The following is a 16529-nucleotide window of genomic DNA, read 5'->3' as shown; positions in this document are numbered from 1 at the left end:
CGCTAAAAATCGAACCAGGCCGGTCTAACGGAAGTTGATGAAATACCAGCGTGAATTACATCCGCAGTAGCTTGAATACATAAATTTTTATTGTGTCTAGTAATTACATATTCCTGTTTCCATCGGTGTGTTTTTTTGTTGTTTGTTTTTTTTTTCTTCCCTTTTCTTTTCAAATTTATTTTCAACCGTGTCAACTAACAACTAGTTGTAAATAACTTTAGTAATTATATAAAGAAACGAGGTAATCTAGTTCCGCTCGGTAAATAGAATAAATAACGAGGTAAGACTCCCCGCAGTCGGACGACGTGTAGAGGGTGTGCGTGTTGGATGTCTGCAGAAATTGGAATTAAAGGGAAAGTTAACGAGCAAAAGGGTCCGCTATACTTTTCACGGAGCGGTAGGAGATAAATTAAAAGTAGATCGTCAACTTTGATGATATTACAAGTAATTATCGCGGCGAAAATTTTCGCCTCACTCAAAAACCTACCGTACTCTACCTCCACCGCTTTCACCCTCGACCTCTTCGCGATGAAAATTTTTTTAATCTCAACCCCGTTCGTAACCCCGCGAAGAAGTAACTTTTTTTTTTTCCCATCCTCTTCTGTAATCCCTCAAAACCTCAGACGCTGCGCGGAGGTTGAAAACTTTGGCAACAATTATTGTACCGGGTCGCAAGAAAGATACAAAAAAAAATAAAAAAATAAATAAATAACCACCTCCTCTGGAACAACGCCAAAATTTTCGGAAACTATACATCGCGTACCTACTCCGCCGATAGAATCGATAGACCGGTCAAATCACTTGTCCTCTTTACTCATCGCTGCAGGGAGGTATTCAACGACGTGTAATCAAATCGACCTCAATAATCCGTCGGCATAATTGCTGAGATATCGAGTGGCCGAACGAGGTGGAACGGGGTAGATATCCAGAATGCCCGGTTCTCCGGACCGTACTTTTTTCGAAAATTATTTTACTCTAATTTTTCACCCGCAGTAAACCTTCGGGGTCGCCGCCGTTAACCTTCCTTCCGAAATCTCGGCCGGAGCGTTACACGATTTCACCGAGATTAATTTGAATTTTTCTCAAGTCCCGATAATTGTTCAATCAGTCGAATTCCCCGACCACCAATCAACGAATCAAATCGTGCGGCGCATGGCTGCCGAATAAACGGACGGACAGTCGGACAGATCTCGATTTTCTCACCGCCTCGCATCAACCGCGTCGTGCTGAGAATACGAAATCTAGGATCTAGTTGAAACTGCGCCACGTTGTACTTACACACTTCGTACACATTCGATTCTCGTTTCAGTCTTTTCGACCCTGTCTCTGTAGGTTCCGCACAAGAATAAATTATTGTGCTATGTATGACCCCTTCGGGTGGGTGGGAATTATTCGAATTTTCTAATCGCTGGGCTTCCACACAAATACGGTATGACGAATTCCTGGACGGTATATAATTAACGTCGGGAGGGTGAAAAATTAATCAAAATAACCGGAGAAAAGGATTTTCATAGTGGAGGAATTTTATAGCAACGCCGTCTAGCCGGGTTAAGCGCAAAGCCCGATTATCCGTGCGAAGAAGCCATATCCCGAGAGGCTGCTGTGACTACCCGGTAGGTGAGGATATACAAGACCAAAGAACAAAAGAAACCAAAGCGATCAACCCCGGCAAAATATCTGTATTAAACTGTTATGCGGTTTAAGTTTTAAGTTTTACCCGGACTTGAGAAAAGTCACATAAAAGGTATTTTCACACGTCATCCGAAAGGCGTACTGCCGAGGGAGATAATTCACGTAGCGGAAGAAGACATATCGCATTCCTCTTCGACGGACGATCCGAAATACGAAAGGGAACTCGGCGCGTATCTTCGTCACATCCTTCGGTTCTCGACAAAAAAAACATTTATCCAAATTCCGAATCGGCTCTGGCGCGACGTGACGTGGAATTTCCCCGATAACTGCGAATCCCCCGTGTTCTTTTCACCGCTAGTAAGACGTGGGCGAGATCGTTCGTCCCCGGTAAGAGATGTACATCGATTCGATTGTTGTTTTTTTTTTTTTTCGTATCTAACGAACGATTCTGAAAAATATTCGCAAGGATCGGTTCGCCGCGTATTTCTTGAGCCAATTGGCATCGCGCCCGAGGATGCGGGCGAGTCGAGTTTAACTCGGAGGTAAAACTGAGGCTACGAGACCAGTACGCGGAGTCCGCGGACTGGTTCCCGGCAGCGGGGGAGTGCAAGGGCAGAGGCCGCAGTGAACCGATCTCAACGGGAACAAAAAAAAAAACAACAACAACAACAACGACAACAAAACAACGAGTAAAAAAGCGCAGAAAAAGCGAAACAAAACAGGGGAGAAGAAGAAGAACTAGGAGCGAGGGACGAGGACGACACACGGCACCGCCGATTTACCCACACGAAACCGACCCCAGACGACTTTCAGCTCGCCGAGCGAGACTCGCGGAGTCCCGGAGTCCGATCCGGAGATCCGTGAATGCAGTTACAGTACCGGTTCCTCGGTGCCAGGAGGAACTTCTTCGTGATCCGCGTTCGACCGAATTCGTTTCGACTCTATATTCTCGGTATATACGCGGCGTAGTATCCCGCATTGAAACGTATCTTTAGAAGAGCCACCGAAACTGTGCGGTACGCGAGTTTTTGGTTCGAGCTTTTTTCGTTTTTTTTTTTTATAAAGCTTCTTTCATTCGCGGATAGGTGCAATGCGAGAGGGAATTTCCGAGTTTTTCTTCGACGCGATGAACGCGTGATACATAGACGTATATACACCATAAACGTGATACGTAGCGAGTGTATACCCCCCCGATGTTGTTTCAGGGGTTAATTTAACGAAAAGTGTTACAGGTACGACGTAACGTTTATACCGTGGTTAATCGAAATTCTAACGGAATGAGCGTGGTTTTATATCGAAGCGGGAGCATTCATCTCCGGGAGCGCGTGTAATTCCGGGTTATAAAAACTACGCTGTACACGGAGGCGGCGGCTGCTGCATCGCGGGACGTTCGTAAAGTCATCGAAGCGCGAGGGCAGTTTTAGCGGAACAGGTACGAAGAGGGTGGCGGAGAGAGAAAAAGAGAGAGAAGGCGAAAACGCAAAAAATAAAAAAAAAAAAAACATAGCGTCGACCAGAAGAAAAAGACAAAGAAAACTTTAAGCTCCGCGGAGGAATGAACGGCTTCCTGAGATTACGCGGGTTTTCCTTAATACGTCCGTCGGCAACGTGCGTTACCCGCACCAACGGAGCTTTCGACGTATAGCTGCCCGTGTTACACCTATAAGGGCGTACGAGGAAATTATTTACGCGTGTCGTGTCTACGTATCCTTTATGCCGTTTTCGCGTGCGTTGTCGAGCGATGACGTGCGAGTAAAACGTGTCGCTGATGCCCCGCGATGCGAAACGACGCACGGCTCCACTTTTACCTTCTTCTTCGGTCAATTATTCATTTACTTATTTTCGCGTACGCCGATTTTTATTTTCTTCCTCCATTTCCGGCCACTTCTTACTCTCTCCCTGTTATTACCACCGGTGTGTACACACACCCGGGGAGACGCATCGGAGTGCCGTGGGGGTTGGGATTTTCTCTGAGGTATGAAAACCGGCGGACGGTCGTAAATTTTCTTACCATACTCCTCTCTCGGCCGCGATTTTACGACGTTTTATGGCCCGGTTACAAATCCATTCCCATTTCCGCGGCCCTCATCTCCTTTTTCGTTTCGTTTATTCTATATATTCATTTATTTATTTATTTATTTATTTATTTATTTGTTCGCCTTTGTTTTTACCCTGCTTTCTGGCCCGTTTTTCGCCCACCGAACACCCGGCGCGATAAATATCTATACGGGCATTAGGCGTAATCCACACCGTATCATTATTTTTACAAGGCTTAGACCCAGGGGCGCGGGTATCATGCGCGAAAAATATATCCCCGCGGGCTCGGGACCAAACGAAAACCGGAATGAGGAGAACAAAAAATCGAAAGCACGTATCACTGTTTACGCGCAACGGCAACCGTTCCAAAATATCCGAACATTTTCGAAGTACACGTAATTCATCCGAGACAATATGTGCGATAATTTTAGTTAGCGCTATAAGATAATGAATTTCTTATAGGGTACGTATGGTAAGTGCGTTGACGTGTCAAAGAGAAAAGAAAGAAAGAAAGAGAGAAAGAGAGAAAGCAAAGCCGCGAAAGCTCCGAATTTAAGCAACGTACGGCGAGTGGCTGCTTCGAATATAGAATAAGTTTGTGATTTGAGGAGTGAGTAAACGTCTTGCATGAACTCCCCGCAGCCTGGTGAATATCATCAGAGAGGAACCGGAGGTGGTGACCTGGTTCAGGTGTCGGCGGGAGAATTGCTGGGACGTACCCACGAGGAATTGGTTTTGCTACTGATCCAACTTCGCCGGCAAGGTGCGACCCTCTGCAAAGCGATGGAGACTTGTCACGTCGAAATCGAATCTCAGGTGTCTATTTTAGTTTGGTTTTCATGTTATTATTTCTCATTGTCGGTTCGTAAGCGGCGTTTACAGGTGACGGTGAAAAACTTTTTCCAATCACGGAACCTAATCTTCTCTGCTCGGGGACAATGGAAACACAATGGTGCTTTTGTACTGGGAGAAATTTGACTCTTGTCTCAACTAACCACCTATCGATCTTGCTCCTAATTAACAAAATTTTCTTTCGCATTAACGATGGTGCTTCTCTTTTTCACAATTTTTACAGGTCTATCCTCGATTTATTCGATACCTTCGACACTTTACCTAGCGACGATCAAATTCATTATTCCAAGTAATTCCACTTTCGAGTGGCGAATAATCTGCACAGTGTACACTCGACGCTGTTGAACAATACGTCGTATAATCATTTTACGTAATAAAATGAAAAAAGTGAGAAGTAAATTTACAAATGATTCGAGCAAACTGAGGCTATGTGAGAACAATTCTCACGCTGATACAATTCATGATTTATACACGGCTCAGAACCTTCGCTGCGGCGAGCGAGCTTCAGCCTCCGTTTACACAATTACATTAAATTTTAATCCACTTAACCTTAGAAACGCGTTTACCCGCTCCAATTTTAATTTTTTTCTTTCTCTCTCATTTGTTTATTCACAACGATAATGTGTAAAAGGTCGAAACGAAGAAGGCGTAATTTTTACGTGGTTTATACACGTATCGATATCTTCTTAGAAAATAATATACTCTTGTCGCGGCATTTCATTTTTGATCCGTTTCATTGTGACCGGGATGATTATTATCATTATTTTTGTTTTTATAAAAACTGACGCTCTCCAATCGCAAGTGTAATGCAATTTTGCCCAAAGAAAAATGCTCTAAAAGCTTTTCGCGGACTCGGTTCTTACAACATCTATCAAAGTAAAGTGTGGAAAAAAATCAAGAACAAAAGTGAGGAGGAAAAAAAAAAGAAGAAATCTTTGCGCTGCAATTAAAAGTACTTGCCTCCCGCTGTACTGAGAAGAGCAAATTAATTTATGAGAAATAAGAAGAAAAATAATAAGGGAAAGAAAAGCGCGAAGTAACGAGATTAAAAAGTATAATAAAGCATTTATTGTTCCTCTTTGAATATTATTTTTCAAGCCTCTTTTTCTAGGCCGAATAAAAGCTCGATTCTTCTCTCGTTTTATATCATACGGTTATCAATTTTGTTTTTGTTTTTTTTTTTTGCTCGATACTCGTTTCGCGATGTTCATTTCAATTTCGTGAAACTGCGGCAGACCCGAAACCCGCCGCAAGCTCATGAGTTTCTCGTGGTTTTTTATCTCATAACGTTTCGAAAATTTCTCTACCAGAGAATCGAGAGAACGTTCGAAGGTCTGGAACCCTCGCGATTATGTCCCTAGGAACGCCGTTACGATTCGATAACTCATTGTCAGTCGCAGTGTTTCTTCGCGCGCGGATTAAACCCGCGAATTCTATATACTTGGTCGGTTCAGGTTGGATCGCCAGACGAGACGAGACGAGAGAACGTAGGGACAGCGGCGTGGAACTGACGTTTTATTTTTTTTGAAAGCATCGAATCGATAATACGATTCGCGGGGGCAGGGCGGGGGTGAAATTTCAATTTCAATTTAAAGGGACGATTAATCGTTCGCGCCGTGGCTGGCGGTATGAGTTCGATCTGAAGATGTTCGGCACCTGGAGGATTTCGGAGCAATTTTCCGAGTGTAGATAACAGCTGCTCTGAATTTAAATTGTATAACTGGGGAAGAATAATCGAGGGAATCGTTTTTATACCCATCAAACTTCACGACTTTTGTCTCAATTTCAGTTTGGATAACGCGCTATAGTATTTCGGACTTTGCAACGAACGTTGAATTCCGAGACGAGCGGCGACGACGACGACGACGACGACGACGACTGCCCGGGCCACCGGAAAAAATCTGTTCAAATTTAATCAACGTTGTAAAAAGTTATGACTTCACAAAACGCCGCGACGACGGCTCAACCCAGAGCAAAGCTTTTGTTCGTCTTACGAAAACTTCTCCAAAAGCCACCCCCGTTAACGTGAAAACATGCGGCCATTGTTTAATGAAGAAGCGAAATTTATTCTTTCGGTCAGCCTACAGTTACTACCTAAATATCCTTCAGCCCTTGTACGCCAATAATATTCTCTGACGCTGTATAACGTATTTCCGCTAAAAATACATATATGAAATTTCGATAAATTTAAACTATTATCACTTGAAAGGAATAACAGTTACAATTCAAAAATCACCACCGGAGGCAGCTCTTGTAATAATCCTCAAGGTACGAGCGCGAGGGTCGACTTTAAATTGTACCATTGCGGTTATAAAAAAAAGAATAAATGAAAACCAAAGCCACGCGCGGGTATTGAGTGAATTAACGAAACGGAATGCGGTCGTTGATTGAGCGGGCAAAATTTGTGCGAATGTGTTAAAATACAATTGAAATTCTGAATCGAGCAATTAGTCGATTTCTCCCGCTTCGGTATGGCGGTCGATTTAGCAACGCTACAGGTAAATCCATACCCATTCATTCGTACGGAATCGCTATTTAAAAACTGCCTGAACGATTTCGCGGTTTGACGTCCTACCTGTGAAGCTACACATTTTCTCGACAGAAAACGGCATTTTACCGCTACGAATTCTCCGAATCCTTCTTAATCATTTTGACGAAATACCTACACGAGATAGGTGTAGACTTTTTCTGAGCGTGTGCTACAGTCTGGGCACGAAGCATGGATTTTTTTTTCCTAATTCTTTTATTTCTCTGGTTTTTTTTTTCTACTTTTCTCGTTACTTATTTTTACCGGTAAACCTGTTCCAGCTGATTCAACAGATTTAGTCACGGACAATGTTTTTTCTTCCCCTTTTTTTTTCCTATTTTATTTTATTTTTTCATTCTCGTTCGGGGGAAACTGGGTTTCCGTACCGGCGCGTCATTAACGCGCGTCCCGCGTCACGGAATCAAACAAACGCGCAACGATCGCTTTAGGAAGTAGACTGCGAAAAGGCGTCCAATTCAATCTACCCGATGATAGCCAGAAATCCTCTTTCCTTTTCCTCTCGCGTTTCCCATCAGCTTTTTCCCTATTCCGTATTAAATCAACGGCTTATACATACAAATAGATTAGCGGATTGAACGCGTTTTTCTTTCTTTGTTTTTTTTTTTTTGGCTCAGAAGAAAAAAAAACAGATTTCACAGCCATCGAACTTTTCAACAATTAAAATCGACGAATTTTCTCGTGTCTGTATGAAAATAGAACAATAGCCGCCTTTTCTATTTTCAATTACTGGACGATCGATATACCCTATGGGACTCCCGTGATTTTCCCCTAGAAAGGCTTCGCATCGATTATCAAAGCCACAAATGGTCGGTCTTATTTTTTCTCCTTTTTCCGTTGCTGTGTTCTTTCGATTCCGTTTTATTCATTTCCTTTCTTCGGTTACAATAAAATCGACGCGCGCCCGCTGCGGTCAGACAAAATTAGAGACGGTGAAACCGACGACGACGACGACGTGCGTCTCGGCGTCGATTCACCTGGACAGCTCCGCACTGCCGCTACCGGAGCTCACGATCAGGTGGTGGAGAGAGGCGACATAGTCGTGATACGCTAAGCCACTTACCGAAGATCGCGTTTGCCTTTCTACGCTAGCCAGAGTTCAGTTAAATAATATTTAACTTGGCGTTCAGTCGACGTCTTCACCTGTCTCGGGGCACGTGATGTCAACTAAACGCGCGTTCCTTTAAAACCTCCGCCACTTTTCTCGCGTAACTAACAAAGTATAATAAGAAAAATTTTCACCGAGTTACTTCGTCTCGAATTACTCTTCGAAGTTTCGTTTACCAAGAAATGTGAATCGCCGAATGGTCCATCGACTTTTCAGCCGGTTGATTTTTTTATCACCGATAACATCTGGTCGGAGAACTCCTCGCCGGTATATCATCCGAAATGTCAAGTAAAGTTATTCGGTAAAATTATGGAAAACTTTTTCATTGAGTTTGTTCGATCGAAATTCCGAGAGAAATTAATAGAAATAATATACGTACAGTTGAATGAAAATATGCCGTACGAGATGGAGAAATTTCTGAGCAATTTCTCCGACCCATTCGTAACATGGTTCTTCATCTGAATCTCTCCGTGTATCGGGTTATGGAGAAATCGAATAGCTCTACAGCTATATCGAAATCAAATTATATTGCCTGCGGTACCAATGCAACCGATTAAGTTTCTATTAACGCTTACGTTCCACATCAATCTAATACCCATCGATAATAATTGTGCAAGATTAATTGGGATGACTGTTACTTTATATTTTCTTGGTGGACAAAGGGAGTCTGTCCCGACTTATCTGGTCATTGGAATCGGTTTATATTTCGATATTTCTCAATGGTGTTTAATATAATTGATGATTGTTCATGTGTGATTTATACAATTACTGTGTATGGGGACGGCGATCAATGGTGCTTGAATCATTAACAACGTGAAAGATTCTCTGTTTCGCACCGATTTAATAAAAAGAATCTTTTTTTCTTCGACTTTTGTAGGCCAGACTCGCGGAACTTGACACGCCCAGACGACTCGAGAATTTGCAGAAGCTAGAAGAACTCAAGAAACATCTGATGGATCTAGAAAAACAAGTGAGTCCGTTTAAATCTGCATTTACGACATATCCTCTTCGTTTTATCGATCACCATCGTCGTCTAAATCGAGAAACTAATCTCACTAATAACGGTGCCGACGAATGGAGATGGAAGAAGAAGAAGGAAAAAAAAACAAACGAACAAAAACGGCAACAAGAAGCACTGTAAAAAGGACGTCGCGGTGATTAATTAATGGCGTATTTCCTTTGAATCGTAAAACGGTCTATAGTTTCAACCGTTCCTCGTTATTGCCACGATGGGGATCGTCAACCTCCGCGACGTCTAATTATTATATCCCGCGGATTAATCCGTGAGGGAAGCGAAGATGAGAACCGGTTCCATACCGCGGAGCGAACTCGTAACGCCGATATTTAGCTATATTTAGTCAAAAAGTAAAAAAATAAAAGTTGGGAGATAAAAAAATCTATACTCGTCATAAAAGCTCTTCGGTGCAACACTGAATATTCATAAACGGCACGAGCACCTCGTGACACAGATTTATTTTCAAGGCCGCGCAGGTCCATTAAAAATTCCGCGGAGTCGCGTAAAGCGGCCCTTGTGATTTCGTTGAATTTTCGTAGCGTGATAACGACAATCGCAACGACGCGAACCGCGAATCGCAAACGAAGACGAACGGTGCGGGGGAAAAATAGAAGCGAATCCGCGAGCTTTTTTCTCGCCAAGCTACGGCGACGAATTAGAAGTTTGGAATCCCGCGAGGTGGGCCGGCCGACCCCGGTTCAATTTGTCCGCTTTTATGCAAATGTTGTTTATGGCGAGTTTTACCCTTTCAACGTCTCTTTGCGCCCCTCTTTCAACCCCGAGTTACCGAGCAGACGTCGACCCGGGATTCACCGGGGGTTCCGGTTCACCGCCCGGTCGCGGTTACTAGACGGTGAAATGAATTATGTACCTCGCAGACCCCGAGCACGTAATAACGCGACACCTCGCCGTAGAAGCGCCTCTCTTAACTCCACCCCAAACACGGTGCTATTTTTTCCTTTTTCTCTTATTTTCACCCCGTATCCCCTGCTATCGGTAAACTGCGAAATTGCTGCAACGTATGGGAAAACCGGAGCGCTCTTATAATTGTTTCATAAATTCGTGTCCGTTGCGAGCGGTTATTGCGAAAATATCTTCATCTCAAGAGGGTAAAAGAATTACAGACCGGCGCCGGAACTGCACCTGTCTCTCGTCGATTCGTTTCAAATGTTTTTTTTAATTATTTTCCATTTTTTCATTTTTTTCCCCCCTTTTAGTACGAGAAAGGCAAACCGATGGTTAACCTCGTCGACAATATGGTGAAGCTCGGATCGTTGTACAACCGCGGTACCGCGACTAACGGTACCGGCGGGGTGTCGGGTTCCCGCCACGATCTCGTCCAGGAAAAGACCAGGGAGGTACGCGATCGTCTAGAATTCAATCAGCGAGTCCAAGAGCAGCGACTTCTCGCCGAAGAACGCAGAGACTGGGACAGACTCAGCCCTGACCACGGACAGCTCCAGGTGAGAATCATTCGAAAGCGTTGCCGTTTCACCTTCGATCCAAAAAAAACGTATCGAAACCCATTTCCGGTCATTCCCAAAATCTATAGTTTGCGAAGCTCTTCGGAGAATCGATTTCCTTCACGGGACCGGAAGTCGGACCGTTAACGGGGCATTGTTGAAGTTTTTCGAAAAGGAATAACAAAAGGGTTCTTTTTTTTTTTTGGCTGAACGATGGCGCACTTAATTTTGGCTTTGACGGAACCCGGTTAGAGACATCAGTCTCCGGTCAACGGAAATTTTCCATTCTATTGTGCGCCGGCACCGACGTTTATAACTCGTTGACGGAAGTAACAATGGAAAAATATTAACTTAAGCTCGTACCCCAGGAGAGTCGGTTGGATTGTCCCGGGATCGTTTGTGTCGCGGTATTACACCGGCAATCAGCTAGCTGTACCGAAACGCGAACGAACCCTTCTCCGCAACCGGGAACGCGTCAACAATCTATTTTCAGAACAACAAGCTAATTGTGCGATTATATAAAGGGAATTTTCTCAACCGAAGTACCTACCACCGGTTGTTATTCAAACCACAAACGCGCGGACTCCAATGTAACTGAATCCCTTTTGCTAGGTCGCGCCTCTGCGCATAAACTAGCAGGTGGTACCATACGTGTCGCACATGATATTCGTACGTAGTACAAATTGTATTAAATTCCAGAGTAAACACACGCAGTCGTTTCAAAGCTACGCAGTTTCACGACCTAATCGTGAGCGATCGTTTCGTGACCGGATGTATTTTTTACTTCTCAATTAGACAACGTTGTTATATACCTCTACACACGTTGACCTTACGGAATTATTTCCCCTCAGCTTCTGTTTTTTTTTCCACATTTACTTCGAATTTTTCAGGCAAAAGTACAGCAGCTTTACAAACTGGACAGGCTACTTCAAGAGGAGTCTGGAACGCTGCACAGTCTGCAACAGGACAAGGTGAGTCCCACGCAGCTACAGTAACGAGTAATTATTCAATCTAGCTAATCATGCTCAGCCTCGGCTTCTCTGAAGCTCTCGTGTGCGCTTCCATCGAGTTGATGTATTATAGGTAGTGCGCCGCGACTTCGGTCCGATCGACGCGTCGACGATGGAATGAACTTCCATTCCTTCTCTTTTTTTTACCCTTTTTTTTTTACCTTTTTTTTTTTATACTCCGGTGGAATTAAGAAAATAGGTGGGATGAAAGTGGTTGAAAAAAGAATACAGATTAAAGTAAAAGCTGAGCCCATCTTGCGCTCGTTCGAAAGCCCTCGATATTTGAATCGGAACAATGCAAGTCTTTTTTTCATCGCCCCCGCAGGAGATATTGGAAAAGGCTTTGGGTGGATTAAGGAACAAACTGCAGGGAAGCAGAAGCAATCCGGTGGAAGTCGAACGCTACCGGAAACAGCAGTTACTACTGGAACGGGACCTTAGCAGGGTCAGACTTCTACTGGCTCATAATTCCAAGGTACTGCCGTCGACTAGCCATTAACTTTCGAAAATTGCTAATTACGTTGTCATAAAAAAGCTTAGTCTCGATCAATGATTAGAGCGGGTCTGAACCGACTAAATATTTCAAACGCATCGAGTAGTCTATTTTTCGGGTCCACGACACGGGTATAGTCGGCAGACCCTTGAGGACGATCACCCCGGTTTTTGCCAGCCCGGAGTAACGGATTCGCGGATTCTATACTTTACGTAATTCCAGAAACTCGAAGAGACGGTAGCCGAAAATGCCAGACTCGAACAGGAACTGGTCGTACTGAGGCAAAAACTTCAGGCGTCGCGACGCTACGCCGGTAACGTTACGAGGGATCCTTCCGGGACGACCGCCGCCCTCGAAGCCGAGCTAAGGCGAGTCCAGCAACTCGTCGGCGATCTGCAACGCCAGAGACAAGAACTCAGCATTCAAGTTAGACAGTTGACCGAAAAATCGCACAGTCTCGTGCAGCAGATCAGACCGCAGCACGTAAACGGTGAGCTAAAATCGGAATCAAATCTCCCTTCCAAATTAACTTTGTTCACGGATAATTCATTCGAACAGCGCCGCAAGTCCATCACCGTTCGAAAAAACGGAGTCACAGTTCCTGGCTCGAAACGGATCTTGACTCGGGGATGACTTTGGATCACGGATTGGACTCGCCGACGAGTCCCGCGCCGTCGTCGTCGTCCCATAGCCGTCAAAACGGAAGTCCGCATCTTCAGCACGCGCAGCACACTCCGTCTCCTCAGTACAAGGAGCCGCCGACCCCTTACAAAGAACCTTCGCAACAATCTTACAACGGTAGCGGCCCTCACAGTAATCAACATCAACGAATTTCACAGTCGCCACAAAATCAAATATCGGCGTTATCGCCCCAACTTCGCGAACAAATTCATCAACATCAACTCAAGCAACAGCAGCTTCGCGATCAAATGCAGGGTAAGGGAGGAAGCCCGATACAAAATAACGTCGGACCTCTGTACGTGAACACGGATTCCAGGAGACATACAGGTACGTTCGAAACGCTTCGTCAATGTAGTCCATCGTCATTCGGTTCCTTTGAAAATAGACGCCAGCAAATTAACGCGACCGATTTCCCTCGGAGCCTGCTTCCGTAATTGGTGCGTATGGTTTTTGCTCGAGAACCGGATCCGTAATCGGCTTTTTGTGATGCTCGGGTCAAGAGACTGGGGGACCGCCTGAATATTATCAGACTAACAATGGGGATGGACAAGGCGATGGGGGAAAATACTTGGAGAGATAAAAAAGCAAAATGGCAAATACAGTGAGAAGGAGTTTCTTTGTCGAACGAACGAATGAACGAGGGGTCGAATGAATGAGTGAATAAACGAATAAAAGAAAAGGACTTGTGGCCCCTATGGAACTATCCCTAACAAATACTTTTTAATTCCTGAAAAGAACTCCCGCACTGTCTCGTTTCGCTGGCTAGCTGTCCTTCGCTTCCTATCCGGCTTGTCGACCCTCCTTACGAGGGTTGCTCTCCCTTTGTCCAACTCTGTCTTCTAAGTATTTGTAAGCGAAGATCACGCTCCCATTTCTGACCTGATTCGCGAGTCGAGTTCAAATATATATAATATATAATCACAAGAGACCATTTCGCACCCCGATTCTCCGTTATCTACCTTCGGCTCACAATGTTCCTCGACGAATCACGAGAATCCCGATTCGATCCGGTTATCGATAACTTTTCATTTCGGCTCATTTTTTCAGACGGTCCGAAACACCATGAATCAAACTCCAGCATCGGCCCTGTCCCTCCCCCGGAATATTTGCCCCCGCCTCCCCCGCCGCCCGTCGAGGAAACTCTACACAATGGGAATTACGCGCTGAACGAAGAAAATAAATTCGCGGGTGAGTGTGAAGCTCGTCGCGTTCGGTCAGATCGCGTACGGGTAAAATCATCGATTGTTCATTCGCATTTTTCTCTGCAGGTTTGATACACGGTCGCGAGAAACAAGAAATAAAAACCGTTCGGATAGTAAAACGGGAATCGGAACGCAGACAGAGAGATCGAGGGGATCGAACGGGAAACATCGGTATTCCGTTGACGAACGGGCTGCAGGTACCGGGAGGCGCGAAAAGATTGAACGACGACGATTTCGGAGGATCCCAGCAGTTCGAGGTGAGTTGGAAATTTTTTTTCATCGCACTGGTCGGAGAAAAAGAGAGAAGGAAAAGCCAGAATGGAATATAACGGGGGGGGGGGGGGGGGAAGCTGTTCTGATATAATTTAGTGATCGTGCGGTTTCCATGCTCCAATTTTCAGAAAGCTCAGCTAGATAGAGTTATGGAGGAGTCAGCAATGATTCACGCACAGAGTACGGTACAGCTTTCGGAGATGGACGACGTGCAATTTCAACGCAGTATGTCCCTCCCACGGGGTTTCGGTGGTCAACGACCGCAACCAGGAATTCATCAGGGTCCGGTACTTCCGCCACCGCGTAGCGACAGCATGAACGCTCTCAGGAACATGATGGTCCGTCGTCACAGAGTTCGGGTAAAAATAAAAATTGACATTTCAAAAATCCAACTCGATCCAGCCATCGATGGCTTTGAGAACCCTCCCCCATGATCCCTCAGACGAATTTCTTCCCGAGCCAGAGTCTTCGGTAGATTGTATTTTTTACGCAGCTGTTAAAAATACAAACGAGCCATTTGAATGCTATTTTAGTTGAGCTACAGCCTGTTCCATAAAATTTCCGTTATTTTGCTTTTATTTTTTGCGTTTCAATTTTCTTTTTTTTTTTTCGACGTATACTTATAGTTTGAGAATCAAGACGGGAGTTCGGACAGCACTTTATCGCCGCATACCGAAAGTCCGAATTCGGGATCGCAGATACCGATGAGTTCGCCGAACTACTCGATGAGTCCTCCGTACAGTCCGAGTCATCAGAACTATTCACCTCTTCAGTATTCCAGAGGCGGAGGGCCCGCACTGGGACCCGGTCATCTGCAGCAAGTGCCTTCGCAATATTATCCCCAATACGTTCCCCCCCAAACGATGGGCCTACCGATTACCGCGGGAGTAATGAAAGGGAACGAAGTATTGTCGAATCCCGGAAGCCCCGTGACTACTTCACCTCCGAGTGCCCACGAACGGCTCTTCGGCTCCGCAGCCAGTATAAACAGTCTGCATGACTCGCCCCAGCTGTCTCCCGTCTTTAAAAGCGAAGCGGCCAGACAAATTATCAAGGAGATGGCGGAAAAAAGAACGGAGGGCCCCAGGAGGCGTCCCGTACCCAAAGAAAAGAGGAGGCATTACACCGTGTCCAGCAGCAAACCGATTCTAGATCTCGAAGACACCTTCTCCAAGATGGTACACATCTTCGTTTTTGTTTTTCTTTTCAAATTCATTTCTACTATTTTTCCCCCCCTCCCCTATTCGTGTTTAATTTTTTTAATCGATGCTTCGTAGAGTTAGCAAATTTTAATCCGTAGCTGGCCCAATTGTTTAGAATCGTAGATGTTGGAACATGTGCCAACGGATTTAGGAGCGATTACTTTTCGATGGGGTCATTTACGATAATTATTTCAGGGAATGGGTCGCGCGAGGGATGATCTCGACATGGAACGCGCCTTGAGGCCGCGCAGCAACGCTCCCGATGTGGTGAGATCGACCCTCAGCCATAAGGAGTTGAAATACAACGAAAGCACAATCGACAATCTGCTCGGCACTCCGAATAAAATCCTCATCCCCGAACGCTACATTCCGGAGCAGGTAAGAATTCGCACGCGCGCTTGAAATCGCATTTTTACCCTCATTCTTGACCCATTGATTTCTTTTCACTGAAGACTCCAGAACTGACCGCCGAAGAACAAGAACACCGTTTGAAAAAAGCTGAATCCATCAGGAAGATGTTGTCGGAAACAACTGTTACAGCCCCCGAAGGAGCCGGTGGGTTTTTTGTTTTTGGCTTTTTATGAGTTTTTTTTTGGTTCATTTGGGAAAAAAAAAATCGATGAAGTGATCTTTAAATGGCACAATGCTTGTGTTTCAGAGGACGAAATTGATCAGCCGAAATCAAACACTTTAAAAAAAAAAGTAGCTGAGGAAAAACGTCAGCGGGAACACATATTACAGTTGAATCAAATTTTGGCCAAACAAGTTATGGAGAAGAGTAAGATGGTAGCTGGTGAGTGTCGAAAGTTTTTTTGTTTTTTTTTTTTAAATTTGAGGTGTTCAAAAATTTCTGTAACTTCCTTGGAAATTTATCATAGCGTTTGGCTTGATGCATGGCCCCGATATTTTTATAACCACGTAAAGAACGTGGCGAGCATGACGTTGTCGTTTTGTTTTACATTAATTCATCAGATTTGGTACTAGATCGAGTCCTATAGACAAACGTATTTATTTAT

General features: G+C 44.6%; 1 protein-coding gene across 10 annotated transcripts in view; it reads left to right on the top strand.

Annotated features, from left to right (window-relative positions):
* LOC105685860 overlaps positions 1-16529 on the top strand; it is a 165816-nt gene that overhangs the window by 146638 nt on the left and 2649 nt on the right. For 8 of the 10 annotated variants that reach the window (XR_007278447.1, XM_048655454.1, XM_048655452.1 and 5 more), the window contains 14 exons: positions 4312-4485; positions 9052-9144; positions 10407-10652; positions 11543-11623; positions 11988-12137; positions 12378-12645; positions 12714-13163; positions 13884-14024; positions 14105-14295; positions 14440-14670; positions 14938-15489; positions 15709-15891; positions 15966-16068; positions 16172-16306. Coding sequence is in view for 9 of the 10 variants with exons in the window: in XM_048655454.1 (XP_048511411.1) it covers positions 4312-4485; positions 9052-9144; positions 10407-10652; positions 11543-11623; positions 11988-12137; positions 12378-12645; positions 12714-13163; positions 13884-14024; positions 14105-14295; positions 14440-14670; positions 14938-15489; positions 15709-15891; positions 15966-16068; positions 16172-16306 (2998 nt within the window). In the remaining variant the exon portion in view is untranslated. The remainder of the gene's footprint in view (positions 1-4311; positions 4486-9051; positions 9145-10406; positions 10653-11542; positions 11624-11987; positions 12138-12377; positions 12646-12713; positions 13164-13883; positions 14025-14104; positions 14296-14439; positions 14671-14937; positions 15490-15708; positions 15892-15965; positions 16069-16171; positions 16307-16529) is intronic. The other 2 variants (XM_048655453.1, XM_048655459.1) reach the window with 2 other exon arrangements.

Source organism: Athalia rosae, chromosome 5 (genome assembly GCF_917208135.1).
Source record: "Athalia rosae chromosome 5, iyAthRosa1.1, whole genome shotgun sequence".
NCBI classification, from domain to species: Eukaryota; Metazoa; Arthropoda; class Insecta; order Hymenoptera; family Athaliidae; genus Athalia; species Athalia rosae.
This window is presented reverse-complemented; position numbering and strand designations above follow the sequence as displayed.